The sequence below is a fragment of the Ciconia boyciana genome, chromosome 9 (assembly GCF_034638445.1).
Source record: "Ciconia boyciana chromosome 9, ASM3463844v1, whole genome shotgun sequence".
Taxonomy (NCBI): Eukaryota; Metazoa; Chordata; class Aves; order Ciconiiformes; family Ciconiidae; genus Ciconia; species Ciconia boyciana.
In genome coordinates, this window is record NC_132942.1 from 3,914,503 (window position 1) to 3,926,220 (window position 11,718).

At 48.5% G+C, this 11,718-nt stretch overlaps 1 protein-coding gene across 1 annotated transcript in view; it reads left to right on the top strand.

Annotated features, from left to right (window-relative positions):
* CATSPER3 (cation channel sperm associated 3) overlaps positions 1-10,912 on the top strand; it is a 28,886-nt gene extending 17,974 nt beyond the window's left edge. Inside the window, exon 10 of the mRNA XM_072873019.1 lies at positions 10,768-10,912. Coding sequence (XP_072729120.1) covers positions 10,768-10,912 — 145 coding nt within the window. The remainder of the gene's footprint in view (positions 1-10,767) is intronic.
* Positions 10,913-11,718: the final 806 nt, after the last annotated feature.

An 11,718-nucleotide genomic window follows, 5' to 3' on the forward strand; every position in this document is an offset into this window, starting at 1 on the left:
TTAGCCAAGCACCGGCCCCACGGGCTGCACCGGGGGAGCCGCAGCGGGAGGATCTAATGGCTTGGTGGGTCCCACCGTTGTGGTTCATTTTGGCATCTTGGATACAGCCTCCTGCCCATTCTGCTGACATTGAACTACTAAAACCCAAAGCCTGGATCTGGGGAAACACCCAGCTCCTGCTGGTTGCATGCATTTGTGGATGCCCAGCTTGGAGGTGTTGGGTGGCCAGACCATAGGGAAGTGGGGCGTACCCACGCTCGGAGCACCGCTCCTTCACTACTGTCTCAAAGCTGACCTGCAAAGCCTCCACCTAGGTTAATTTTGTAAATTTGGTCCAGCTTTTTGGGAGCATGGCCCTTTATTTTTGTTTTGGACATCGTGTGAATCAGACTCTGCTCCTCCGAAGCAGGTGGAGCCATGCCCGGATGTGCACCGGGTGGATGTGAGAGGGGGATTGGGTCCCATGTAAAGGGCCCTGATCTCTTTCTGACTGACGGAGGAGGTGGGGATGAGCAGGCACAGGCACCCCTGCGGCTCGAGCCCAGCCCACGTGTTACACGCATCCTTGCACGCTTCCATCAGAAGACTCAGACACGGTTTTACTGGTCTGTCGCACAGCAGGATCTTGCACCTATAAAACTGCTCTTAATTACTTCCTAAGTTACTAACCAGGGTGATGCTGATTTTGTCTTATAACCCAATAAGACTTTGTCTATTTAGTATAAACCCCTGCCCACCATAACTTTCTTGTCTATGTATATTGGTGTATGGTCATACCCTGCATGCACGTGTCCGTGGCTGGTTTTTGGGCACCCATTGACCTGCTCTCTGAAGCTGCCCATGCCATTTTGGCTTTCCAGCCTGCGCCCACCACGCTGCAGCACTTCCATGTGCAGAGCTGTGATGCTGCTGTGGGGCTCTAGCAGGTTGGCAGCCTACACGAGAGGTAACGCAGCCCGGGGAGTGCCTGAGAGCCTGGTTTGGAGGGTGACAAGCTTCTGGTCCTCCCTCCCAGTGTGGCCAGCTCACATGTGCACAGGGAGGAGGGATCGTCCGCTATAGCCGTGGCACTGTCTGCCTCTGATCCGCTTTCACTCTGCTTTGCCAGCTAGGTTTGAAGCAATGGCTGTAGTAGCAAAGAAAATAGTAGAGAAAAGGATAGTTGGGACCTAAGCTCATGCCAGCATCGGTTCCTGCAGCATCTAGACTCCACTTTGAAGCTCTCCACTCAAACGACTACCTCTGTGATCCCTGAGGATTACCCTGCACCGTGGTACTCATCCGAGTGCCAATATTACGAAACACATAAGCACGCAATTTATCTGCCTACTTTGCAAGTCAACCTTGCACAACAGATTATGGGGGTGCTTAAAGGCATGTTGGTGTGAGAGGCTGGATCACTGTTATTACTGCCACTCTGGCTCTAGCCAAAACAAGTGTGGGACTAATCTGACCTCATTAACTGACTCTGATGTATTCTAAAAACAAATCTGCAATGTGTGAAACATTGTATTTAAAAGAGAAAAAGTCATTTATGAGGATAAAGAAGTTTGGAGGTTTTTGCATACAGACCAGAGACTGGTCTTTTTTAGAGGAATCCCTCGAGGTGTTGTGACATATATCTCTCCGAGGCTGCAGACCCTGAACAACGTAGTTATATGACAGGGGGACACAGACAGAGAAGGGGCTTCCCTCTGCAATCATTGGGTTGCAGTATGGTTTTTGCCTGTGTTGGGAGAAGGGGCTGGATGAAAGATCTGTGAGTAACTCACAGACTGGAGAATGCTTCGTGTGCTTAGTCATCACCAGTGTGAATCAGGCAGGGAGAACAGCCTTTATTCTGCCAGATGACCCCATCCCAGAGGGATTTTCCTTGAAAAAAGCTCAATATTTATTCCAAAAATGTGCGACTGTGTGGAGTCCAGCCTCATCCTGCACAAGAGGTAATCTTCAGATGGGCGCTGTATTTGATATGAGGCTCATAGGTAGCGTCATGCTCTGATACATAAAAGTCGTGAGACCCAGAACCATCCCCACCGCCTGTCCCAGTAGCAAGGAACATTGGAGGGGAGGGTTTGAACTCAGTGGGAACTTCCCCAAGTTCAAGGAGTGGAGAGTCCAGTTAGAAGAAGATTAAGAAAAGGCCTGAAAATGGGCTTTCTGTTGTAATATGGATAATTACCTGAATCCTTCAGTTCACGCTTCTCTTGCATGCCCGTGCACCAGGGCTATTTCCAATTGATGAAGTTATTCTGGACTGATGCCAGTGTGGGAAGAGGATCGGTCCCAGAGTGTTCACATCTGACATTAATACTCACAAACATGAGACAGCACATGGCAAAAATGCAACGGGGGACAACTGCGATAGGAAGCAACACAAAATATCAAACCAGCACAGAAGCTGGCTGTAGAAATGTCCAAGTGATTGCAATGGGTGTTTCATTGCTTACCATCCTTGGCGTGGGGTATGTGCCAGGGACCCTCTTTTCTATCCAGTTTTCCATTTTGCATCGAAATTGGGCACTTCTGAACGGTTGCCCATGCAGTTTGGTTGTCCTGATTAGCTGCCGGTCCACATGGCGTGCTCTCCTCTGAGATATTCTCCTGGCAGGCTGTGCCCATGCCCGGTGCCTGCCTCACCGCGAGGTTACTGCCTGCGGATGCAGATCGGCGATCCAGATGGAGACCTTCGGGAGTCAGGTCTTTGGCCTCTGGGCTTAGATGCTACAAAGAAGAAAGTGGTAAAACAAAACATTTGGAAATCTGTTTCTTATTTACTGTACTGCCAAGCTGCTGTAAGGCTTGCTGGAATCACAATCCCAGAAAAACAGAGCGGAAAGGATTTTCCTGCTGATATTGTTGGCGGTGGGAGAGACGTCTCCGCCTGCTGTGGGCTGGGACAGGTGGGGATGGGGACAGGGATGGGCTTTCTGCTTGCTTGTGAGGGTGAGGAAAACGTTTGCAAATGTTCCTTGTTTCTCCTCAACCCTTTCCGAGAGGGCAGTTTATTAAATAGTGTGGAGAACTGAAGGCAGACTTGGAGAAGGGATACTTGGAGAGATACTTCACAGGTTGGGTTTTGGTGATGATGAAGGGTAAACACGATGTCAGATCACGGCGGCAGGAGAAAAAGTGGCAGCTGCTCAGGCCAAAGTGGGTTTTTGCTGGATGTTTCCATACTCATGGCATCATCTGAAAGGATCTCCCAGCACTACCTAGCCATGAGACACCGAGGGAGATGCCAAGGCAGTCTCTGCTCTGCAGGCTGTGGAGCGGAAGATGTTTTGTGGTACCAGGGAGCTCTTCCCAACGCAGCAAGGTCTTGCATCTGCCATTTCCACCTACAAGCGCCTGCATCTCTCCTGAGAATGCGGCACATCACCCCCGGCTGCTCGTGCGCACTGCAAGCGGGGTAAGCTGAGCAGGGAAACTTTCCCAGAGACTTTTGGGCTGTGACGCCAGGAGTCATAATTGCCTTGGCAGAGGCGGCCACAGTTGTTCGAACCTGCCCTCTCGCCTGTGAGTCAGAGTGGAAGTGCTGGAGTCGTGGGATGGCTCTGAGCAAAGATGCAAAGCTGGGAGCTGCTTTCAGAGCTTTTTATTTCCTTGAGGGCAAGTCTGAAAAACGTTAGTGAGGGAGCGAGAGATACTCCAGCAACCTCAGATCCTGCCTGCAGCCTGCAAAGGCAGCGCCAGCCGCTGCCGGCTGGGACAGCAGGAAGCTCCAGGAGCCCCTGCTGCCTGCAGGGGATGGGACTGTCTCTGGGGACCCCAGCGACAGCAATGCCGTGGCAGGGAAAGCAGCCATGCAGTTTGTGGGTGCCCGTGGGTGAGCCCTGGCACCGGTGACGTGTCCTGTGAGCCATTTGGGGCATGTCTTGCAGAGGCGGCGTTTGCCTGGCAGCCACCATCCTGCTCAGAGTGCAGGGGGACGCAGCTGGTCCCGGCAGTGGGACAGAGCCCCGGCTGGTGCAGGACGGTCTTCGGGAGCGCTGAGCCCCCATGTACGGGGCTACGTACGTGACTGTGTCCTATTTATGTCAGAAGGCATCAGGAGATGGCTCAGCAGGGTTTCCTGAGGACAACTGGCTTTGGGCATCTCGGAGGATCTTCTGCAGCGAAAGCACTTTTGCTCTTGCAGGGTTGCCAGTTCCCCTCTGGTCTATACGCAACGGAGCAAAGAGCAGAGCTGACGGCGGATAAAACCTCAGCGTCACCAGCCTGGGGAGAAGGGATGGGAGCTGCTCGCTCTCCCAGCATCATGTCCTTGACTGTGACACCCAGCTCCATCTGAGCACGGGGAGAGAGGCAGCAGGAAGGGCTGGGGGCCCAAGGGAGCGTGGGACGGGTGCTGATGGAGCCGGCGCTTTGCAAAGCCTCTGTGGGGAGGACTTGGCATGTGAACTGCTTCTAGCACATGGAAACCATGATGGGTTACGGTCAACCTGGCTCCATGGGATGGCTGAAGTGGTCAGAACCTGGTGGTGGCAGGGATGTCCTGAGGTGGGTATCAGACCAGTCTGGAGGCAGGTGGGAATGGAAAGCCCAGTACCAAGCTCTCCCCCACCTTGGGGAGGTCCTGTCGCCTCCAGACTCCAAGTTCATGGCTCGGAGCCATCTCTCGTTTAGTCCCAGTGAATTACCGAGCCCCAGGAAGCCTACCTTACTGAGGCTTTTGTAGAAGTCAAGGGCTCAAATTGAGCAGGAGCTTGGGGAAACCATTTCCCTTGTTAAAATAAATGTATTAGTTTAATACGTACCAGGAGAGGATAGGGAGTTCTCCTTGTTAAATATTTACCAGTCAGACCCTGCTGAGGACTTACTTGGAGCAATTCAGCTTTAGTGATTTCCTTCTATTGTGGTCTAAGTCTCCAGCATCGCTGGGAAACCGCCCGGCAGGGCCAGGAGGGCTGGCAGCAGACCCGAGCCCTGGGCAGTGAAACCGCGGCCGGGATGGCCACCCGCCGCTCCCGGGACACCACAGGGCCTTGGCGGGTCCCCAAATCCACCCTGGGACCTCCATGGGGATGCCGGCACCTGCCCAGAGCGATGGAGCAAGAAGCCTTGTTTCCAAAGGGGAGCAAGGTGCAGGAGAGATGCCCAACCACCAGGCAAAAATAAATTAAACAAAAAAAAAAGATGAGTAGAGGCACAAAATGTTGCTCTGTGCCTTACCTGTCCTGGCAGCCCCTGAGAGCATCCCGATAGCGCTTTCCCAGACATGCCGCAGTGAATTTTAACAAGGAGCGTAATTTCTGTGGGGGCTGATCCCCTTGGGAGTGTGCATCTTTGAAAAGAACCCAAATTGTGAATTATCCTCATTTCCCTAAGATGTCCTTCCTGCTACCTGATGGTGGAGTTAAGCCATATTCCAATAATCTTCCGTAGTTCAGGATTTCCTGACACAGCTATTCTATTTATAGGAACAATTTTACGTTTATGTTATTTACATGTATATATACTAATTTGAAACACATTTACATTAATAATTTAATTATCATTTGCAAGTTTATATTCCAGAAATCTCTGATGTTTCAAGATTTCTTAACATTGGTAACACATTTTTTTCTAATCGAGTTAAATTCAGATTATTTGTATTTTTGGTGACTCCACATTGTTTTGTAACCCTGTGCTTCCCCTTAAACTCCCTAGAATGACATGGAAGTACCGGAAAACATGGGGGATCTCTATGGGGATCACTGTGGAAATGCTCAGGACTTGTCCGTCTTGCTCGCAGGACTTGTCCGCTCAGGACTTGCGCTCCTGAATGCAGCGATTACAGATTTTCAAGGATCGTGTCGTGTGTTTTTTAAAGAATGACTCGATTAATAACGTTAAGAGAAAACAGATGCTTCAGGTTTGCAACCAGAAATGGGGATATTCCAGGAGACATCAATTGTTAGAAGTAAACAACAGCCCTGATTCAACAAAGCTCTTAAGCAGACACTTAACTTTAAGCATGCACTTAACATGGGCTTCAGCTAGGCGTTAACATATGTTCTGCTATATAAGGAGGGACTTAAGTACGTACTTACAGTTAAGCTTGTGCTTAAGTGCTTTGTTGAATTGGGGCCAATACTTCAGCTCTCCCTGTGTCTCCCTAACATTAACTGTGCCTGACATCCAGGAAATTCAAACAGGGGTTGCTGTATTCACCTACCGGCATTTCTTTTCCCTTCAGACAGTGGCTGTGTCTACTTTGCAGCATGGCCGAAGCGCTTTGGGTGGCAGGGTCAGGCCATCTCACGCACTTCATGCCCCCATCCCTCCCCATCCCTTGGGAGCCTTATGCCACAGTGCCCATGGGGTCACCTGTGGAGAGCCCGAGACATGGTCACACTTGTAAGTCTCTATGAAGGTCCCACCTAGAAGTCTTTCATGCCTGTATTTCTAATGGCTTTTAAATCAAGATATTTTTCCATAATATTTTGTGTGTTCATAAAAGATGCTTGCTTTCTTTGTGCTTATTTTCAGGTGGTTGGTTTTTTTAGTCCTGAGCACCAAGAATTGCACCGTGCAATGATTTAGCTTCCCCGATCACCCTTTATGCATGAAAACTTAATTTTGCAATTTTTTTCCTTTTGTAGCTTTTTCTCCTGTTAGATTCCCCCATCCACTGAGTTGTGCATATCAACAGATGAACGTGAATGGGAAAGGCCTTGGTGTCTTCATGGGTTACTAATGACCTCCTGAACCAGGCTGGATGCTCCGAGATGCCCTTCCAATTAGCTTGAGACTCTTCTTCTTGGCTGTAGATCACCTTCATTTCAGACTGAAGTTACTGAGGCTGAAGGTCTTCCCATTCTGGTCACTGTAATGGCACTTTGAATCAGCATCACTGGAAACCCCAAAGCCCAGCTGTCAGTCCTTTCCACAGCTTGGGATCAAATCATCATAATGTGTTGGCTTTTATTTGCAGTAAACCAGATTTCTCTGAAAACTGAACAGATCTTGCTTCATGAGCCAGGGAGAGTTCAGGGAAAGCAGGAACCAAAGTTGGCACCTCCAGACCCAAATCGCACGAGGCAAATCCTAAACCAAGCATTTCCAAAGCTTTCCTGGTTCGTAGGTGAAGTTCTGCCTTTCTTGCGAGCAAAGGGAACTTTTGCACTTGCTTCAATGGGGCCAGAGCAGCTTTCTCCCCAGGATTTTCCTTCTGGACAGTTTTTAAACTGCGAGTATGGCAGAAGCTCTCTAGAAGAGGGGAGCCTGTTGGACAGCAAACCTGCTGCCTTTCCCAGCCCCAGCTTTCTGTCTACGCCACCTCTCTACCCAAAAGGTCACGGCTGGAGAGACATGGTCACTGCAAAAGAGAGGATTTTGTTTTACCAGTGATGAGCCAACTGTGATGAAGCTGTGACCTTCAGCTAGACATGACTCACGGAGCATCATCTAGATACTATACTAAGTTTTCTTGAATAAAAAAATTAATAAAGACCTCAAGGACCAGCTCTTCACTGCTTATTTTCTTTGCAGATGGCAGCATCCAAGTTCCGGTTATTTCTGTCCTGGACAACAAAAAACGCAACCAGAAGAAAAGGAATGTGAGTTTGCAGCACAGTTTGGTACCTGGAAGACTCCAGGCTGGAGTGCACACTCCTGATTTATGGTGTACTCGTTAAAACCACTTGTTCTTGTCATAACAAAACAGATTGAAGTGAAGCTGGGTAGAAGGTCTCCTTCTAGTTGGCACTTCATCATGGCTTCTTACTCTGTCTTAGGTTCTGGGGGTTTACAGTTATATAAAACTTAATGAATCAGTAGACTTTAGATTTCCTTCCTAATGCATATGGGTTCAATTAACTGCACTGTTTGCTTATTTAAGCGTTTTCATTAAATTGCTTTACTATATTTTCCCGCAATTGAAGGGGAACATGGTGGGGCTGATGCCATCTGCCACCATCAGTTTAGCAGAACCTTTTCCTTTGTTCAGATCCATTCTTTTTTATTAGAAGAGACCCTCCTACCCCCAGTTCCTTGTGTGCCACGCGCTTATTGCGTTCTCCTCTTCTGACTGCAGACTGATAAATAAAAAGCTTGTGCAAGGACCTTCATGTATGGTATTTTTTAAGGCTCTCTTTTACAAGATCAGGTTGTGTTTTGCTCCCCCTTCTCTCCCCCTGCTTGCAGATTCCTTTTTGCTCCAGCTTGTGAATAAATAATTGTTGCTATTACGATAGCTAGCAGCTCTTGCTGCCTGGCTCTGCGGGGTGGGGGATTGCTTTGGCTAAAACACCCGGCCAGGCTACAGGCTCAGCCCAGGACAGCAAGGACAAGGCAGGGGAGGCTTTTTCCTTGTTTTTAAGGAATAGCTGATCCTAGACACCTCACCAAACCTTCCTAAAGGTCCTTCTCATGGCATGGGGTGGTCTCCCTGCCAGTGTCCCTGCTTCACCCGTGGCTTCATTTTTGGATCTGGTGCCGTTAGGACTTCCCACAACGTCCTCCCCCCAGCACAGAGGGAGTGTTTTATTACATTCCTCCTTGTTGCTTTACTCCGTCCTTTAGAGCTGCGTCTTGCCAGTGTAAGTCCTCACCGTGAACGGCTCTGTGCATCTCAAAGGGCTGGTGGTCCCAAGAGGGCTGCTGCCAGCACCCCTCCGAAACACCTCGGACCACCACAGGGATGCCCCTCAGGCACTGGTGATGCCTTACCCCCATTTTACAGACGAACTAAACTGAATAAACACACCCACTTGATTTGGGATGCAATCTGCACCCCGTTACACAAAGCAAGTGCTTTGTAGGCATCACTAATAGGAAAACCACCTCCTGAAGAATATAATAGAAGAAGGAAAAACATTTGTCCTCAAGGACTCTCGTCTAGAGGTCGGCTTTTTGATTTGGAAATGCAGTGTTTGATATTCCGTCGGTTACCTGCCATCTCTCGCTTAGGGAGCAGAGGAAGGCATTAGTGCTCCTGGAGCAAACTGATGTTTTGCAATACAGTCTGGGGAGGAAAGCACCATAGAGTTTATCGTTTTCTGTTCCCTGCTGCAGGCATTTTATGTAAGGTAAGATGCAAAGAGAATAAATAACTTGCCCTAAAGGTACACAATGAATCTGTGGCAAGGCCATCAGGAGAAATGCTTTTAACCATTGCTTGCAAGAGCCTTGCTCAAGCAATACTTTTGGTGAGGGCGTCACAGCCCCTTGTCCTCCCCAAAGTCTAAGGAAACTGCTTTGGCCGGGAGGGACCAGAGGATGATGCTGTGGGACCCTCACCCAGCCTGTGCCCCCTTTTGTAGAGGGGTTTCCATTTGTGGAGCAACGTACCAGACCAAACAGCTCCAAGAATGAAATGAAAAGAAAAGAAAGAAAGAAAAAAAAAATAACACACTCCAAACCCGTTCATTTTCAGTAAAGTGACATTTAAGAAAAAGCAAAATGTGGCAAAATACATTTAAACTGGAAGGAAAAGCATTTCCCGCCTACAAGTGTGTATGGACTTTTTTCCTTTTCTTATTTTCAAAAAGGTTTTCTGATTTCTGTTTTTTTTCAATGAAGAATGCAGGGAAGGCACCAAAGATTTTGCAAAACATCACCGAGTTGCCAAATTAACCTTGGGGGCGAGGGGGGGGAAGGATCAGCTGGAAAAACATCAGCTTGGACCCTCTTCCCCCCCTGCCCTCCCTGCCCGATGCCCGCTGGGCGCCGGGACCCTAACCTCTGCTAACAGCCCCGCAGGCTGCGGGGACCCGCATGCAACTGGCTGGATTTGCCAAAATCATAAGGAATCACCTGAAAAAACCAAACTGGTGCAGAGCCTGGGCTCTGGGAGGCTTTCTGAGAGCGTGGCTTGACAGCCCTGCCAGCTCCAACCTCTCTCTGGTGCCTTTTCTTCTTGAAGTGAGGCATAAAATAAATTGAAGCTGCTGGCTGTGGTAAACATTCCCTCCAAACATGCCTGTTCTTGATACCCCAAATGCAGATATTCAATTGTGGAAGAAAATGGAGAAAGGAAAAAAAAAAGAAAAGAAAAGAAAAGGAGAGAGAAAAAAACCCGACGCTTCCAAGACACTAAAAATAGACTCTGATCACTTACCAAATGGTAAAATGAAAATGATTTGCTTTGAATAGTCTCCAGAAAGGCTCAGATACAATGTCTTGTGGAGCAAAATTGAATCAGTTGAAAGTGCAGACGCCAGCTCAGCCTAATCCCTCCCAGCTGCTTTGCTTTGCTTTTTTTCCAACAAGCAGCCCCTAAAAGTCGTCTCCCTAATCCTGCAAACTGAAATTCAATCTTGTATTTTTTTTTTAAATCAAGTTTCAAGCCTGGGGCTTGCAGGGTGGGGGAAGAGGAGGAGGGAGGGCTTTGGGGTTGCCTCCTTCCCCTCGCCCTGACTGCAGTAAACACAGCCTTGAATTCAAGGAAAAGCTTTAGACTACAATTCGCTTGGCTTGAGCCAAACACACAAATCTGATGCCTTTAAAGCCCCTCCAGCAGACGGTAGATAGCTTTGAGATGCTCACTAAATGGCTGTCTGGTTACTGCCTTTTTTGTTGTTGATTGGGGGCCCAAGGAGACCTTGTCTCTGGGTTGTTTTTTCTTTCTTTTTTTTTCTTTTTTTTTTTCGGTGTCTGCTTTTATCAGTGAATTTGGGTTGGGCATTTACCTAATGCAAAGACCAAGACAAACAATTTCTCACAGAGGCTGGTGACTGCGGCCAGCAGCGCATGTACAGGCCCTGCTATCTCGGGGAATATCCAGAGGTATTTATGACACTTTCCCAAGAGTTTCCCGACTCCTGCCCTCCTCTCCCGCAGCTCCTACCGCGTGTGCGACTTGCAAGGACTCGGCAAAGGCTCACGGGGCATCCCGGTCCTCGGGTCCCTCTGCGGCACCTGGGAGTGTAACTCCATGCACTTCCAGACTTGCCTTGTCAGTCTTTGCCACCTGATGGTTCACTGATCCCAAATTTTTTTTGTCATCAAGTGATACTGGTTTGGTTTTGGAGAGTAATTGAGAACGGATAAAATAATAGCAAAGCATTCAAAACCAAATCCCACAGCTCAGCATCCTGATAATCCAAATTCCTGGGTCTGAATGCTTCCAAACTCAGGGCTTCAAAGGTTTTTACCCTTTCAGCCATGCAGGTTGGCCCTGTGAGGCTCTTGATTGAACCCAGGTCAGGGTCCAGAATCTGAACAGAAAAAAAAAAAAGATGGGTAAGAGTGAGAAGAGGGAAGGTACCTATTTTACAGCACAGAAACTCCCCTAGGGACAGCTGCAGGCAGGTGTAGATTTGCCTGGTCAGGGAAAGATTGGGAGTACCAAAAATAAAAAAGGAAATCGAACTTATAAGGAGAGAGTGGAAAGCTCAGGTGGGAACCTTTGATATCACTTCTCTTACCCTGATATATATGATGACAAAAGACGTACCTACATAACACCACTGCAGCTGCCACACCTATGTGGGTATTTGGAGTTGGAAAATGGTCCCATACCATGAAAATCACACATTTCACAGATGCAGAGATGATTACTTTGTCTGTTCCCAACATCCACTTTTCTTCATCTTGTTGGCTTAATGGTCTTGACCCCCCCGCCATGTCAGGAGCAAACTTCTACTTGTTTGCAACTGGCTGTTATATCTGCTTTGAGACACGTGGGGTTACATGACATTTACTCAGGCAATATCCATTCTTGCTCTCTATATCCCTGTACCCATCAGTCTGATACAAGGCTGGGTCACTGAGAGTGATAAAAGCATTATC